Source organism: Staurois parvus, unplaced genomic scaffold, assembly GCF_062004578.1.
Source record: "Staurois parvus isolate SC_StPar_1 unplaced genomic scaffold, SC_StPar_1.0 ptg000132l, whole genome shotgun sequence".
NCBI classification, from domain to species: domain Eukaryota; kingdom Metazoa; phylum Chordata; class Amphibia; order Anura; family Ranidae; genus Staurois; species Staurois parvus.
Genome location: NW_028317928.1, coordinates 100,001 through 118,588, shown reverse-complemented (window position 1 = coordinate 118,588; position 18,588 = coordinate 100,001). Strand labels below are relative to the sequence as shown.

The 18,588-nt window shown below is 45.1% G+C and overlaps 2 protein-coding genes across 2 annotated transcripts in view; both read right to left on the bottom strand.

The window, feature by feature from the left end:
- LOC149466090 (uncharacterized) overlaps positions 1-18,588 on the bottom strand; it is a 124,545-nt gene that overhangs the window by 83,044 nt on the left and 22,913 nt on the right. The window lies entirely within an intron of this gene.
- LOC149466091 (uncharacterized) overlaps positions 1-18,588 on the bottom strand; it is a 69,811-nt gene that overhangs the window by 47,621 nt on the left and 3,602 nt on the right. Inside the window, exons 2-8 of the mRNA XM_089672994.1 lie at positions 12,462-12,569; positions 10,703-10,822; positions 10,493-10,616; positions 10,265-10,383; positions 8,495-8,594; positions 3,591-4,641; positions 3,192-3,296 (exon numbers count right to left, since the gene is read on the bottom strand). Coding sequence (XP_089529120.1) covers positions 3,192-3,296; positions 3,591-4,641; positions 8,495-8,594; positions 10,265-10,383; positions 10,493-10,616; positions 10,703-10,822; positions 12,462-12,539 — 1,697 coding nt within the window. The 5' untranslated portion in view covers positions 12,540-12,569. The remainder of the gene's footprint in view (positions 1-3,191; positions 3,297-3,590; positions 4,642-8,494; positions 8,595-10,264; positions 10,384-10,492; positions 10,617-10,702; positions 10,823-12,461; positions 12,570-18,588) is intronic.

Here is an 18,588-nt window from a genome sequence, read left to right as displayed (position 1 = left end):
AAGGAGCAAGGGTCAAGCTTAAAGCTGAGAGGCGTTTTAGCTGCCAAAGGGTTTGTAAATCTGGTCAACTTGATCCAGAAAGCACAGCCAGACCTGCACTTTCTGAGATGGACTTTGATCAATACAGTCTGGTGTACGACCCATCCTGGCTGTGACTGGATGAGGGAGCAGCAGAATCTTGGTGAGGTGATCACTCTGCCTTTTCCTCCTATCAGGTAGTTATATGGACAGAACTGTGCACTGAAGGTGAACCAGATTGATTTACTCATGATCCCTCACTCTCCTAGTGTGAGGATATCAAGACTGATGTACAAAGGTTTGGGGCTTATTCAGACCTTGGCGTCCTGTTCTTTTTGAATGGTGCAATAAAATGAAAATGGCCATTCCTGAGCCACGATAAAACAAAAAATGATTTTCCCTAATAAGGTCATCATTCCACTAAAGGGAAAATTTTGGCAAGACGTTGGTTTGAGGCCATATTTGGCCAAACATTTGTGTTTGGAGAGGTCTTATGCATGGTTAGGCTCTAGGTGAGTCAATGGAGTTTGTGGTCTTCTTTTATAAGGCCATCACTACAGTCTGTCATCCCGCTAAAAAGGACATTTTGGCAAGAAGCTGGTTAGAGCCCATATTTAGCCAAACATTTGTGTTTGGAGAGGTCTTATGCATTATTGGGCTCTGGGTGAGTCAGTGGAATTTGTGGTCTTCTTTTATAGGGCCATGAGGTGTGAAGCTGATAAACCTACCAGTATGTTTTTGGAAGAACTTGGGAGTCCTGGAGTAAACTAGTCCCAAAACTTTTATAATGAGCTTCATGTATCTTCTTGGTGGTGGTCATTGGGTGATATGGCTCAAGGTCTGGTGGCAAGTGATACTAAAAGGCTAAAACAATGTGCTATTGTTGCATCAGTCGCAGATATGATTTTCCTTAACAAGGTCATCATTCCACTAAGGGGCAGTTTGGCAAGACGCTAGCTAGAGGCCATATTTAGTCAAACATTTGTGTTTTTGGAGTGGTCTTATGCATGGTTGGGATTTAGGTGAGTCAGTGGCAGCTGTAGTCTTTTATGAGGCCGTCACTCCACAGTCTGTCAATCTGCTAAGAAGCAAATTTTGGAAAGATGTTGGTTAGAGGCCATATATACATAATTCTTATTCTTCGTTGCTTGGTCTACAAACTGGCACACCAAAAACACAAGACACACAGGTGGTTAGTAAAACGTCCCCCAGATGTAAGGAGTACCTGCTGCCCAACACTGCTCACTTTCCAACATTTAGCCCAGTAGTCTTTGCGTTGGGGCACTGAATACACTTTCATGTCAAGCAAAAGTGGATGAAGCCTCAAAGCAAATCTCCACTATGGTGTTTTTTTAATTCCCTAAATGAATAAACAGGAAAAAAACATTTTATGTAGTCCAACTGGTATGTATCTTTATCTCTTCAGTGCTCCACAGTCAAGATTAAAATGTTTAAAACACAATTTTCTAAGATGCTTTGAGGACTTGATTTCTGGACTTGATGGCTACTGCCAAGTCTAGCAGTTTCTGCAGTGCAGGAGGGAATGTGCCTTCAGCACCTCACTAATGTTGGGAGGGTTAAGAACTTTAAAACCTTGCAACTTTTTAAACATCTTTTATTCAGTTCGAAAACTTCGGATTTCAGTTGCAGAGACCCACAAAAAAGTGGTGCAGGAATTGGGGCTGATTTGAGGTCTGGTGATGTGATGCAGGAATTGGGACCTATCCAAGGTCTGGTGATACAGGAATTGGGACCGATCCAAGGTCTGGTGTTGCAGGAATTGGGACCAATTTGAGGTCTAATGGTGCAGGAATTCGGGCTGATCTGAGGTCTAATGGTGCAGGAACTGGGCAGATTTTAGGTGTGAAGGTGTAGGAAATGGGGCTGATCTGAGGTGTGAAGGTTCAGGAACTGGGGTTGGTCTGAGGTCTAATGGTGCAGGAACTGGGCTGATTTGAGGTGTGATGGTGTAGGAATTGGGGCTGATCTGAGGTCTAATGGTGCAGGAATTGGGGCTAATCTAAGATGTGAAATTGCAGGAATTGGGACCGATCCGAGGTCTGGTGATGCAGGAATTGGGACCAATCCGAGGTCTGGTGATGCAGGAACTGAGGCTGATCCGAGGTCTGGTGATGCAGGAACTGAGGCTGATCCGAGGTCTGGTGATGCAGGAACTGAGGCTGATCCGAGGTCTGGTGATGCAGGAATTGGGACCAATTTCAGGTCTAATGGTGTAGGAATTTGGGCTGATCTGAGGTCTAATGGTGCAGGAACTGAGCATATTTTAGGTGTGACGGTGTAGGAAATGGGGCTAATCTGAGTTGGAAAGGTTCAGGAATTTGGGCTGGTCTGAGGTCTAATGGTGCGGGAAGCAGAGCTGATCTTAGATGTGAAGGTGCAGGAATTGGGACTGATCTGAGGTCTGGTGATGCAGGAATTAGGGCCAATGTGAGGTCTTGTGATGCAGGAATTGGGACCGATCTGAGGTCTGGTGATGCAGGAATTAGGGCCAATGTGAGGTCTCGTGATGCAGGAATTGGGACCGATCTGAGGTCTGGTGATGCAGGAATTGGGACCAATGTGAGGTCTCGTGATGCAAGAATTGGGGCCAAGCTGAAGTCTACACCGACACACCAATTGTCTAACACTTATGAACTGACCCTTCATGTGCAAAAGGTTTCTGACCCCTGCTTCATCTTATAAAGGTCAAGTAAATTTATGAACAAAGACTCATTCTTTAATCATCACTAAATAACATCATAACAAAATATATCAATCGAAGTGCTAAGGAGGATTGCAGTTCAAAGGCAACATTCAGTTATGAGTGCAGTGCAATCTTAGTACATAGCAGGCGAGTTTGTGATGCATGAGAAGTAATGCAGTGCAACTGATGGAGAAGAAAAGTCTGTGATTGGATGGTGAGTTCTCAATGTACATGCAGTGCATCCTAACAGGTAAACCTGTGATCATACGGTGATGTCACAGCGTGTGGCCTAACTGATGTATCAAAGGTGAACGCAGTGCAATTTGTGTAGCATTATGTCATAGATCGATGTAAAAAGGTTGATTTTAACAACCAAATCGTGCATTGCTAGGAAAAATCTTGCAAGAGCTAGGAGACCGAAAGAGAGCATGGGAGTGAGTTGAAAAGCCTAAACGGTTCTGTGATAGACCTTTTGAAGGTCATGCTCTTCTCCAGACACAGCTGTCCCACAATCTTCTCCTCTGTCCTCCCCAACAAGCTATCAGGAGGGGAAAAAGTCTCAGCAAGAGCAAACCTAAAGGGAAGAGGGTCGTAAAAGAGACATAAAATGACTCAAAGGGTAAACAGTCTGAAGAGGTCCTCGGGAATATGGAACATGGTCAGGTCAATGGAGAAACATTCATTGATGTTCCATAGTGTGTGTAGTTCAATTTATCTGTCCACATGGCATGGGAAACAAGGCAAAAAAATCATGAACAATGAGAAGGGTGGGGCTGGGGGACATCATTGGTGAAGAAATTCTTTAAAATTTAAATTCTGTAGGATTTGGTACTCTGAAGAAGCTCAGTATGGATTGTATTTACCTCAAGATAGTAGAAAACCACCTGTATCCCTATCACCCCCAAATGATATGCAGACTGGTGGGTCTTGTTTGTCCACCAATGGCTGTAGCACAAGTGGTTTATGTTGAAGTGATTTCTCCGAAGGGCCTTGTTTATCTACCGACGGCAAAGTCTGTAACCCAAGTTGTGTGTGCCGAAGTGCCTTCTCTGTTGAAGTCTCAGCAATCTTGTGCGTGCTCTGATGCTTCACAAGAGTCGATCGGTGGGCAAACCTCTGGCCACACTGAAGACAAGGGAAGGGTTTTTCTCCCGTGTGAACTTTTTGGTGCTCCACAAGGTTTGACTTGCGTGCAAAGAACTTGCCACAGAGCGTGCACTCAAAGGGCTTCTCACCTGTGTGAGTCTTCTGGTGTTCCAGGAGGTTAAACTTGTGGCCAAAGTTCTTCCCACAGTCAGAACAGGAGTAAGGCTTCTCTCCCGAATGAACTTTCTGATGCGCGATGACCTTTGTCTTGTGCGTGAAGCACTTGCCACATTCGGCGCAAGGGTACAACATCTCACCCGTGTGGATCCGCTGATGCTCGATGAGGTTTGACCTGTAGGCGAAACACCGGCCGCACTCCGCACAGGTGTAGGGTCTCTCCCCCGTGTGGATGCGTTGGTGACGGGTCATCTTGGACTTCTGGATGAAGCTTTTCCCGCAGTAGGAACAAGAATAAGGCTTTTCCCCAGTATGAATTTTTTGATGGTCTAAAAGGCTGGTCTTGTGCGCAAACCGTCTGCCGCATTCGTCGCAGGAAAACGCTTTCTCGTGCGTGTGCGTTATCTGGTGCGAGAGAAGCTTGGCTCTGTAGTTGAAGGATTTGCCACAGTCCGGACAAGGGAACCGTCCTTCCACTCGGTTAGATGGGGTGGGACTGGAATGGTTGACAGAGTTGCCGCTACACATAGAGGGAGTCGATGGCGGGGCTGGACTGTGGAGGGTCGCAGCAGGAGGATCCTCGTCTTTTATCTCAGCATCTGGAGGGTCTGCAAGAACCGGTGATGGGGATGTAGATACGGTGCGGTACTGGCCATCTGGCGGAAAGAAAAGGAAAGTAGCTTAGGATGTTTTCACCGAACCCACTCATGATAGGGCCCCCCCTTTCATTACGTTTGCCTTGCTCTCTATACTTCTCCTTGCGTCCTCAGGACCCCCCCTTCTGTGCGCTCCCTTCATCCCTCACCCGTCCTTACATTCTATCCATTTCTCTGCCATCTTCACTTTGGCCTTCCCTTTCATCCCATGCTTTTCCTTTTGCACAACCCTTGCATTCCCCCCCTTACCCTTGACTTCTTGTGGATCCCATCCCCCCTCCCTTTTATCCATGTCAATCCTCTTTCCCTTTCATCACGAAAATGATTAGCTGAAATTCCTGCGCATCTCACCCAATGGATTTTAAAATTAAAAAAATCTTTTGTTAGATTTTTGCTTTTATTATTTCGACCCCCAATAATATGTGAAACTATTACCAATAGTGATAGCAAAGGAATCTGAGAGCTCTCTGTATCATCTCTTTCCTATTAGAAAAATTAGTTTTAAAGTGTTACTAAAGCCAGGACCCCGCATTCATTATATCGGCTCTCCCCGGACCCGCGTTCACTATATCGGCTCTCCCCGGACCCCGCGTTCACTGTATCGGCTCTCCCCAGCCCCCGCGTTCACTGTATCCGCTCTCCCCGGACCCCGCGGTCACTGTATCCGCTCTCCCCGGACCCCGCGGTCACTGTATCCGCTCTCCCCGGACCCCGCGGTCACTGTATCCGCTCTCCCCGGACCCCGCGGTCACTGTATCCGCTCTCCCCGGACCCCGCGGTCACTGTATCCGCTCTCCCCGGACCCCGCGGTCACTGTATCCGCTCTCCCCGGACCCCGCGGTCACTGTATCCGCTCTCCCCGGACCCCGCGGTCACTGTATCCGCTCTCCCCGGATCCCGCGGTCACTGTATCCGCTCTCCCCGGACCCCGCGGTCACTGTATCCGCTCTCCCCGGACCCCGCGGTCACTGTATCCGCTCTCCCCGGACCCCGCGGTCACTGAATCCGCTCTCCCCGGACCCCGCGGTCACTGAATCCGCTCTCCCCGGACCCCGCGGTCACTGTATCCGCTCTCCCCGGACCCCGCGGTCACTGTATCCGCTCTCCCCAAACCCGGCATTCTCTAGATCCGCTCTCCCCGAACCCCGCATTCTTTAGATCCACTCTCCACAGACCCTGCATTCTCTAGATCCGCTCTCCCGGGGGCCCTGTATTCACTATATCGGCTCTCCCTGGACCCCACATTCACTATATCTGGTCTCCCCAGACCCTGCATTATCTCTTCCAGTTTTATCATCTCTGCCTTTTAGCCCCTTGCCCTCCCTTATCATTCCTCTCTTTTTTATATTCATTCTTCTCATTCTCCTGTCCTTTCTTCATTACACTTCCTTTTTTATTGCTCCTCCACTTTATTCCTCATCCTTCATCCCATTCTACTTTCTTTTCACTGAATTGGCCTTTCACCATTTCCCTTGCCTTTTCCTCCTCTTCGTCTATTATTTGCCCCTCCTCATCGTTCCTCTCTGCACTTTCTCCTCCCTTCCTTTCTCACTATTCTTTATTTTCTCTTGTCATTCTATTACCCTTCCTGCTTACTTTCTCACCATTTCACTTTCTCATTTTTCATCTTGTCATTCCCTTACTTTTCCCACTAACTTTCAAACCATTTCTCTTAAATTACCTTTTGCCCTCACCAGTTTACTTCCTAATTATTCCTCTCTTCCCTTCTTGTCAGTCCCTCGCAGTTCCTGTTCTTCTGCTCCTCCTTTTATAATTTCTTTCCTCATCATTCTTCTTTTCCCTTCTTGTCAGTCCCTCGTCCTTTCCATTCTTCTTCTGCTCCTTCTCGATGATTTCCTTCCTCATCATTCCTCTCTAGCCAGTTCCTCATCCTTCCTCTTTATTCCTCTTTTCCCTTCTTGTCAGTCCCTTGCACTTACCATTGTTCTGTTCCTCATCTATCATTTCCTTCTTCATCATTCCTCTTTTCCTTTCTTTTCAGTTCCTCATCCTTTCTATTCTTCTTCTGCTTCTCCTGTATCATTTCCTTCCTCTTTATTCCTCTTTTCCCTTCTTGTCGGTCCCTAGTCCTTTCCATTCTTCTTTTGCTCCTTCATCGTCATTCCTCTCTTCCCTTCTTGCCAGTTCCTCATGCTTTCCATTCTTCTGTTCCTCCTCCATCATTTCCTTCCTCATCATTCCTCTTTTTCCTTCTCGTCAGTCCCTCATTCTCCCCCTTCTTCTGCTTCTCCACTATCATTTCCTTCCTCATTCTTCTCTTCCCATCTTGTCAGTCCCTCATCCTTCCCATTTTTCTTCTGCTTCTTTATCATTTCCTTCATCATTCTTCTCTTCCCATTATGCTTCTGCTCCTCCTCTATTTTTTCCTTCCTCATCATTCCTCTCTTCCCTTGTCAGTCCCTCGCTCTTCCCATTCTTCTGCTCTATCATTTCCTTCCTCATCATTCCTCTTTTCCCTTCTTGTCAGTCCCTAGTCCTTTCCATTCTTCTTCTGCTCCTTCATCGTCATTCCTCTCTTCCCTTCTTGCCAGTTCCTCATCCTTTCCATTCTTCTGCTTCTCCTCTATCATTTCCTTCCTCTTTATTCCTCTCTTCCCTTCTTGTCAGTCCCTCGCTCTTCCCATTATTCTTCTGCTTCTCCACTATCATTTCCTTCCTCATCATTCCTCTTTTCCCTTCTTGCCAGTTCCTCATCCTTTCCATTCTTCTTCTGCTCCTCCTCTATCATTTCCTTCCTCTTTATTACTCTCTTCCCTTCTTGTCAGTCCCTCGCTCTTCCCATCTGCTTCTCCACTATCATTTCCTTCCTCCTCGTTCCTCTTTTTCCTTCTCGTCAGTCCCTCACTCTCCCCATTCTTCTGCTTCTCCACCATCATTTCCTTCCTCATCATTCTTCTCTTCCCTTCTTGCCAGTTCCTCATCCTTTCCATTCTTCTTCTGCTTCTCCACTATCATTTCCTTCCTCATCATTCTTCTCTTCCCTTCTTGTCGGTCCCTCACTCTTCCCATTCTTCTGCTTCTCCACTATCATTTCCTTCCTCATCATTCTTCTCTTCCCATTATTCTTCTGATGCTCCTCTATCATTTCCTTCATCGTCATTCCTCTCTTCCCTTCTTGTCAGTCCCTTGCTCTTCCCATTCTTCTTCTGCTCCTCCTCTATCATTTGCTTCCTCATCATTCCTCTCTTCCCTTCTTGCCAGTTCCTCATCCTTTCCATTCTTCTTCTGCTTCTTCACTATCATTTCCTTCCTCATCATTCTTCTCTTCCTTCTTGTCAGTCCCTCGCTCTTCCCATTATTCTGCTTCTCCACTATCATTTCCTTCCTCATCATTCTTCTCTTCCCATTATTCTTCTGATGCTCCTCTATCATTTCCTTCATCGTCATTCCTCTCTTCCCTTCTTGTCAGTCCCTTGCTCTTCCCATTCTTCTTCTGCTCCTCCTCTATCATTTGCTTCCTCATCATTCCTCTCTTCCCTTCTTGCCAGTTCCTCATCCTTTCCATTCTTCTTCTGCTTCTTCACTATCATTTCCTTCCTCATCATTCTTCTCTTTCCTTCTTGTCAGTCCCTCGCTCTTCCCATTATTCTTCTGCTTCTCCACTATCACTTCCTTCCTCATCATTCCTCTTTTCCCTTCTTGCCAGTTCCTCATCCTTTCCATTCTTCTTCTGCTTCTTCACTATCATTTCCTTCCTCATCATTCTTCTCTTCCCTTCTTGCAGTCCCTCCCTCTTCCCATTATTCTTCTGCTGATCCTCTATTATTTCCTTCATATTTGCTGACTAAGGAGAATCTGGGACTCTTTTCTGGATTTAGTGTTTATTACTCACCTGTGCTGATCTCCACAGGAACTTCCTCCTCTTTGATTTTATGATCAGCTTCCTCCGTATCCTGATCAGCTTCGAGAAACACAATGTTTAGATCCTCCTCCTGAAGGCAAAGTAATGAAAATCAATTCATATTTCACCTACAGTGGGGCAAAAAAGTATTTAGTCAGCCACCAATTGTGCAAGTTCTCCCACTTAAAAAGATGAGAGAGGCCTGTAATTGGCATCATAGGTAGACCTTAACTATGAGAGACAAAATGAGAAAAAAAATCCAGACAATCACATTGGATGATTTGGAAAGAATTTATTTGCAAATTATGGTGGAAAATAAGTATTTGGTCACCTACAAACAAGCAAGATTTCTGGCTCTCACAGACCTGTACCTTCCTCTTTAAGAGGCTCCTCTGTCCTGCACTCATTGCCTGTATCAATGGCACCTGTTGAACTTGTTATCAGTATAAAAGACACCTGTCCACAACCTCAAACAGTCACACTCCAAACTCCACTATGGTGAAGATCAAAGAGCTGTCGAAGGACACCAGAAACAAAATTGTAGACCTGCACCAGGCTGGGAAGACTGAATCTGCAATAGGCAAGCAGCTTGGTATGAACAATTCATCTGTGGGAGCAATAATTAGAAAATGGAAGACATACAAGACCACTTATAATCTCCCTCAATCTGGGGCTCCACGCAAGATCTCACCCCGTGGGGTCAAAATGATCACAAGAACGGTGAGCAAAAATCCCAGGACCACACGGGGGGGAACTAGTGAATGACCTGCAGAGAGCTGGGACCAACGTAAAAAAATCAGTAACACACTATGCCGCCAGGGACTCAGATCCTGCAGTGCCAGACGTGTCCCCCTGCTTAAGCCAGTACATGTCCGGGCCCATATGAAGTTTGCTAGAGAGCATTTGGATGATCCAGAAGAGGACTGTCATATGGTCAGATGAAACCAAAATAGAACTGTTTGGTAGAAACACAACTTGTCTTGTTTGGAGGAGAGAGAATGCTGAGTTGCATCCAAAGAACACCATACCTACTGTGAAGCATGGGGGTGGCAACATCATGCTTTGGGGCTGTTTCTCCGCAAAGGGACCAGGACGACTGATCCATGTACAGGACAGAATGAATGGGGCCATGTATTGTGAGATTTTGAGTGCAAACCTCCTTCCATCAGCAAGGGCATTGAAGATGAAACGTGGCTGGGTCTTCCAACATGACAATGATCCCAAACATACCGCCCGGGCAACGAAGGAGTGGCTTCGTAAGAAGCATTTCAAGGTCTTGGAGTGGCCTAGCCAGTCTCCAGATCTCAACCCCATAGAAAACCTTTGGAGGGAGTTGAAAGTCCATGTTGCCCAGGGACAGCCCCAAAACATCACTGCTCTAGAGGAGATCTGCATGGAGGAATGGGCCAACATACCAGCAACAGTGTGTGCCAACCTTGTGAAGACTTACAGGAAACGTTTGACCTCTGTCATTGCCAACAAAGGATATATAACAAAGTATTGAGATGAACTTTTGATATTGACCGAATACTTATTTTCCACCATAATTTGCAAATAAATTCTTTCCAAATCAGCCAATGTGATTGTCTGGATTTTTTTCTCATTTTGTCTCTCATAGTTGAGGTCTACCTATGATGCCAATTACAGGCCTCTCTCATCTTTTTAAGTGGGAGAACTTGCACAATTGGTGGCTGACTAAATACTTTTTTGCCCCACTGTAGATAGATGAGGAACTGATGGAACCCAATGCGTTTCTATTACCTGATACTCATCGGAGGTGTTATGATCTTCCTGAGAGATCTCATGATGTTCCTGTGTGGAATCCCAGGAACATAGAGGACTTGGACATCTCTCTGGGGTATTTCTGTTGCTAGATCCATCTGTAGGAAACACACACACTGACTGAATACATTGTTTCTATGTCTTTATATCAGAGGATGTGTGTATCTAGGTGGATCCTCAATACAAGAAATTAAAGTCTCCTCTTACCCGGTGATGTGAGGGGCGGCCGGTCCTCCATCATGACGTCCTTGTAGAGATCCTTGTGTCCTTCTAAATACTCCCACTCCTCCATGGAGAAATAGACAGTGACATCCTGACACCTTATAGAAACCTGACACACACAATGATACAGTCACCATCCAGACACATCCCTTGTCTGTTACTGGAGAATGTCCCAGAATTCCCGGCACCGCTCACCTCTCCTGTCAGTAGCTCAATGATCTCATTGGTGACCTCCAGAATTTTCTTGTGATTGGTTCTCTCAGGTGTCAGGGAGGGAGGCTGGGCATCACCAGATTTATTTATGGGTCCATAATTCTATATAATACAATGAAACAAAAGAAATATTACACAGAAGCATGGCCAACTATCTCAGAATCCTCCTCACCTCTCCAGTCAGGTCTGTGTTCTATTAATAGAGATAAGAGTGATGTCATGTGACCTCCCAGAATCCTCACCTCTCCAGTCAGTTCTGTGTTCTATTATTAGAGATGAGTAATGTCATGTGATCTCCTAGAATCCTCCTCACCTCTCCGGTCAGGTCTGTTTTATTAATAGAAATAAGTGATGTCATGTGACCTCCCAGAATCCTTTCTACATCTCTGGTCAGGTCTGTGTTCTATTAATAGAAATAAGAATGATGTCATGCGACCTCCCAGAATCCTCCTCACCTCTCCGGTCAGGTCTGTGTTCTGTTAATAGAGATGAGTGATGTCATGTGACCTCCCAGAATCCTCCTCACCTCTCCGGTCAGATTTGTGTTCTAATAATAGAGATAAAAATGATGTCATGTGACCTCCCAAAATCCTCCTCACCTCTCCGGTCAGGTCTGTGTTTTAATAATAGAGATGAGAGTAATGTCATGTGACCTCCCAGAATCCTCCTCACGTCTCCGGTCAGGTCTGTGTTTTATTAATAGAGATGAGAGTGATGTCATGTGACCTTACAGAATCCTCCTCACATCTCAGGTCAGGTCTGTGTTTTATTAACCTCCCTGGCGGTATTCCCGAGTGTAGCTCGGGGTAAAGTTTCAGTACCAAAAGCGGTAACCCCGAGCTACACTCGGGAATACCATGCGGTGCTGCTCCGGCATCTGTTCTTCACTTACCTTGTCCTGCGCTCCCGCGATGTCCCCCCTGCAGTGTCCCCGGCAATGTAATCCAGCGGATGCCGGCATCTGTCATCTGGGTTCCGCCCCCTGCGAGCGTTGGGACGTACGGGGGACGGAACTGGCGGGAAATTTGAAAATGACAAAAAGTGACATTCACTAAATACACTAAAATCACATAGTATAACATTACTGTATCAAACCATTTCACATACATTTTGTCCCGAGTGCTTTGTCCTGTGCTCTGCCTGCATTTTTACTGTTCCTTCTGCCTGGAAACTGAGAAACGTCCATGTCATCCAAAAAGTGTCCCTTTAGGTCAAAAGCGGTTTTAGACCAGCTAGAGAACAGCGATAGTAAATCAGAACCACTTGCAGAATTGAGTGATAATGATTCGTGGGGAAATTCGTCATCAGACACTGAAAACGATTTTCCGACTTTGCTCAGTGATGTGCGAATATTTCAAATTTCAGTGTTTTTGGTTTGATTATATTATTGAATTAAATTTATTATTATATTATTTTTTATGATTATTTATTAAATTATAATTTATGATTTCGTGTTTCAAATTTTATCATACTCGGGATGTGTACTAGACTCTTGTTTGGACAGATTTCAGTGAGTTATTCCTAAACATTACAGGCCTACAATAAAAAAAACATATTTCCATGCAAAAAAATGTACCGCTTTGAGCACAGAAATATGGACATAATCAGACCGCTAGGGAGGTTAATAGAGATGAATGATGTCATGTGACCTCCCAGAATCCTCCTCACCTCTCCAGTCAGGTCTGTGTTCTAGTAATAGAGATAAGAGTGATATCATGTGACCTCCCAGAATCCTCCTCACCTGTCCGGTCAGCAGGTAGAGGATCTTCAAGGTGAGTTTAATTATTCTCTTTTTTATGCTTCTCTTGTCCTCGTCCATACTGCAGGCTCATGTGCTGATGGTGGAATTCTGGGGAAGGAAGTAGTTTGTAATATTAATGTTTGGTTCAGACAAACCTTCCGCCAACCCTTTCCTTGATCCCACTGCCTGGACCCCAGCAAACTCATTCTGGCCAAACATTACAATTTTCTTATTCAATCACCTTTAGATTTACCATCAACTACGTAGTGCAAGAGCCTGTCTGATTGCTTACAAATTGAAAGTGTTTAGGTTTGACCTCAAATTTTTTGGTAAATCTAAAGGAAAATTGTATACTGTATGGACAGCCTAACTGTATCTCATGAATAATGCGAAGCACTTTCCCTAACATACAGATGGCCACTACAGGGCATGCTTACAGTTCTCTGAAATAAAACCCCAATATGGATCAGCAAGAATTTAAAAGTGTGAAATCATAAATTCCGTTCATATTTATACGTGCAATAAAAACTCAATACGGATCATAGTTACATAGTTAGTTTTTCTGGCTGAAAAAAGACCAGTCCATCCAGTTCAACCATAAAAAAAAAACCCAGCAAAGCATGATCCAATTTGCTCCTGCAGGGAAAAATTCCTTCCTGATCCCCCGAGAGGCAATCGGATATTCCCTGGATCAACTTTACCTATAAATGTTATATCCAGTTATATTCTGTGTATCCAAGAAAGAATCCAGGACTTTCCTACAGCAATCGACTGAGATGGCCACAACCAACTCTTGAGGGAATCTATTCCACATTCTCACAGCTCTCACTGTGAAGAAACCTTTCCGTGGAGATTAAATCTCTTTTCCCCCCAGACGTAAAGAGCGCCCCCTTGTCCTCTGTGATGACCTCAGGGGGAATAACTCTACACCGAGTTCACTATATGAACCACTGATGTATTATACATGGAGATCATATCCCCCCTTATGTATTATATATGGTGATCATATCCCCCTCTTATGTATTATACATGGTGATCATATCCCCCCCTTATGTATTATACATGGAGATCATATCCCCCCCTTATGTATTATACATGGAGATCATATCCCCCCCTTATGTATTATACATGGAGATCATATCCCCCCCCCCCCTTATGTATTATACATGGAGATCATATCCCCCTTATGTGTTATAAATGGAGATCATATCCCCCCCCCTTATGTGTTATACATGGAGATCATACCCCCCCCCCTTATGTATAATACATGGAGATCATACCCCCCCCCTTATGTATTATACATGGAGATCATACCCCCCTTATGTATTATACATGGAGATCATACCCCCCTTATGTATTATACATGGAGATCATATCCCCCCCCTTATGTATTATACATGGGGATCATATCCCCGCCCTTATGTATTATACATGGGGATCATATCCCCGCCCTTATGTATTATACATGGAGATCATATCCCCCCCCTTATGTATTATACATGGAGATCATATCCCCCCCCTTATGTATTATACATGGAGATCATATCCCCCCCCTTATGTATTATACATGGAGATCATATCCCCCCCCTTATGTATTATACATGGAGATCATATCCCCCTTATGTATTATACATGGGGATCATATCCCCGCCCTTATGTATTATACATGGAGATCATATCCCCCCTTATGTATTATACACAGAGATCATGTCCCCCTTATGTATTATACACAGAGATCATACCCCCCTTATGTATTATACATGGTGATCATATCCCCCCTTATGTATTATACATGGTGATCATATCCCCCTTATACATTATACATGGAGATCATATCCCCCCCTTATGTATTATACATGGAGATCATATCCCCCTTATGTATTATACATGGAGATCATATCCCCCTTATGTATTATACATGGAGATCATATCCCCCCTTATGTATTATACATGGAGATCATATCCCCCCTTATGTATTATACATGGAGATCATATCCCCCCCTTATGTATTATACATGGAGATCATATCCCCTCCTATGTATTATACATGGAGATCATATCCCCTCCTATGTATTATACATGGAGATCATATCCCCTCCTATGTATTATACATGGTGATCATATCCCCCCTTATGTATTATACATGGTGATCATATCCCCCCTTATATATTATACATGGAGATCATATCCCCCCTTAATCTCCCCTTCTCAAGAGAGAATACATTCAGTTCCTCTAATATTTCCTCATAGCTGATCTCCTCCATGCCTCTTAGCAGTTTGGTTGCCCTTCTCTGTACTTTCTCCAGTTCCCCAATGTTCTTTTTGTGAATTGGAGGCCAAAACTGAACTGCATATTCCAGATGAGGTGTTACTAATGATTTGTACCGGGAGGGGGGGGGGTGATATCTCTCTCTCTGGAGTCCATACCTCTCCTAATACAAGAGAGGATTTTGCTCACATTAGAAACTGCAGCTTGTCATTATTAAGCTTGTGATCTACCAGAACCCCCAGAGCATTCTCCACCATTGACCCCCCAAGATCCTTCTCCACCATTGACCTCCCCAGATCCTTCTTCACCATTGACCTCCCCAGATCCTTCTCCACCATTGACCTCCCCAGATCCTTCTCCACCATTGACCCCCACCCCCCCCCAGATCCTTCTCCACCATTGATACCCCCCAGTTGTACCCCCCCTAGTATGTATGATGCATGCATATTCTTAACCCCCAAGTACATAACCTTACATTTATCAACATTACACCTCATTGGCCCCAAAGTCCCCCAATTACACAGAGCACTGAGGTCGGCTTGTAAGTTGAAGACATCCTGTAAGGATGTTATTCCACTGCACAGCTTGGTGTCATCTGCAAAGACTGAAATGGGATTTATAATCCCTGACCCTATATTGTTTATAAATATATTAAAAAGTAAGGGTCCCAATACTGAACCCTGGGGTACCCCACTAATAACACTGAACCTTGGGGTACCCCACTAATCACATTGAACCTTGGGGTCTTCCATTAATAACACTGAACCTCGGGGTCCCCCACTAATAACACTGAACCTCGGGGTCCCCCACTAATAACACTGAACCTTGGGGTCCCCCACTAATAACACTGACCCTTGGGGTCCCCCACTGACACTGAACCTTGGGGTACCCCACTAATGACACTGAACCTTGGGGTACACCACTGACAACATTGAACCTTGCGGTCCCCCACTAACACTTAACCTTGGGGTCCCCCACTGACACTGAACTTTGGGGTCCCCCACTAACGACACTGAACCTTGGGGTCTCTCACTAATAACACTGAACCTTGGGGTCTCCCATTAATAACACTGAACCTTGGAGTACCCCACTAATCACGCTGAACCTCTGGGTACCCCACTAATCACACTGAACCTCGAGGTCCCCACTAATAACACTGAACCTTGGGGTACCCCACTAGTCACACTGAACCTTGGGGTCAACCACTAATAACACTGAACCTTGGGGTACCCCACTAATCACGCTGAACCTCTGGGTACCCCACTAATGACACTGAACCTTGGGGTACCCCACTAATAACACTGAACCTTGGGGTACACCACTGACACCCCTAGACCATTCAGAGTATGAATCATTACCACTTCCACCTCCACCCCTCTGTCCAAGTATACCACGTCCACCGCCACCCCTCTGTCCAAGTATACCACATCCATCGCCACCCCTCTTTCCAAGTATACCACATCCACCGCCACCCCTCTGTCCAAGTATACCACATCCATCGCCACCCCTCTTTCCAAGTATACCACGTCCACCGCCACCCCTCTGTCCAAGTATACCACGTCCACCGCCACCCCTCTGTCCAAGTATACCACGTCCACCGCCACCCCTCTGTCCAAGTATACCACGTCCACCGCCACCCCTCTGTCCAAGTATACACATCCACTACCACCCCTCTGTCCAAGTATACCACGTCCACCGCCACCCTCTGTCCAAGTATACACGTCCACCGCCACCCTCTGCCCAAGCATACACATCCACCGCCACCCCTCTATCCAAGTATACCACATCCACCGCCACCCCTCTGTCCATGTATATCACGCCCACCACCACCCTCTGTCCAAGTATACCACGTCCACCGCCAGCCCTCCGTCCAAGTATACCACGTCCACTGCCACCCCTCTGTCCAAGGTTTTGCTCACCCTCTCATATAAAGAAATCAGATTTGTTTGACAACTTCTGTCTTTCATGACTCCATGCTGTCTGTTGCTTCAAATATTTTTTTCCAGCAAGAACTCATCTATGTGGTCTTTTATTAAACTCTCCAGTATCTTCGCAAATATAGAAGTTACACTAACAGGTCTATAATTACTTGCTAAAGATTTTGACCCCTTTTTAAATATTGGCACCACATTGGCCTTACGCCAATCCAGTGGTACTATGCCAGTCATTAAAGAGTCCCTAAAAATTAGAAACAATGGCTTTGAAATGACAGAGCTCAATTCTTTAAGGCCCCCGTGGGTGTATGCCATCCAGTCCAGGTGCTTTATTCACCTTTATTCTAAATATTGGTGGATCATATCAATTTTGATCCATTGTAGATCATCTGGAGCTGTGTCAGTACCATGCCCATTATGGACAAGAGCCCCCCATGCTCCTTTGCATACATAGAGCTGAAGAAGGGATCTCATACATTGGCCTTCTCTTTGTCCCCAGTCACCCCCTCTAGATGATTCTGTAAAGGGCCTACATGCTCTGACCGGACCTTTCTACTATTCATATATTGGAAGAATTTTTTTGGGTCGGTCCTGCTTTCTTTTGCAATCTTTCATTCATTTTCTATTTTTTCGCCATTTTCTTTTTGCATATTCTGTTTTATTGTAATGTTTAAGTGATGATAGCATTCCTTCATTTTTATATACAGTGTCTCTTTAACCCTTCCTGCCCAGGCCAATTTCCAGCTTTCAGTGTTGTTGCACTTTGAATGACAATTGCGCGGTCATGCAACACTGTACCTGTATGAATATTTTATCTTTTTTTTGTGATAGAGCTTTCTTTTGGTGGTATTTAATCACCTCAGGGTTTTTTATTTTATCTTAAACCAAAAACCACTGAAAATTGTGAAAAAAAACCCCCACGTGTTTTCTTAGTTTTTGTTGTAAAATTTTGTAAATAAGTGATTTTTCTCCTTCACTGATGTGCGCTAATGAGGCTGCAGTGCTGGGCAGTGATAGGCTGCACTGATGGACACTGATAGGTGGCACTGAAAGGCAGCACTCATATATGGCACTGATAGGTGGCACTGACTGGCACTGATAGGCGGCACTGATGCACACTGATAGGCGGCACTGATTGGCAGCACTGATAGGTGGCACTGATAGGCAGCTCAGATGGGCACTGATATGTGGCATTGATGTGCGCTTGTAGGCACTGATATGTGGCATTGATGGGCACTGGCAGGTGACATTGATGAGCACTGACAGCTGGGATTGATGGACACTGGCAGGTGGCACTGCTAGGGCTACACAGATCTTCAGGGCACACTGATGATCAGTGTACATGTCCCCTCTGAGGAATGCCGATTACCGGCTCTACTCTCCTCTGTCAGCGTGACAGCTCGTGAGGAGAGAAATGCCGATAACCGGCATTTCCCTATTGCCATGCGATCAGCTGTGATTGGACACAGCTGATCACATGACCGAGCCGACATCTTCGGCTCTTTCCGTTGATCGGTGATCCGCTGTGTCCGAGGGACACAGTGTACCGCCAATCGCCGTGCTGCGCGCTCCCGGAGCCGCGCATGCGCGGTGAGAATGGGAGGACGTCATCCCAGAATGAAAGAACCGCCTTGCGCCCGTCATTGGACTATATGGCGGGCGGGAGGCGGTTAATTGCTGTGATTATGATTTTGTTTATACACACACATTTTTTTTTCTAGTTAATGTAACAAGAAAAAAAAAATATTTGAAACTAATTTTAAAAGATCAGAAAAAAAAATCATGGAAAAACACACAAACAAAAGGACCAGACAAGAAAACAAAAATCAGCTAATTGCTTTTATATTTTTTCTGGTCCTAGCTTGTAGATTTATTTTTGTTTTATAGTTATAATATTATTATATATTTGAGTTATATTATTATA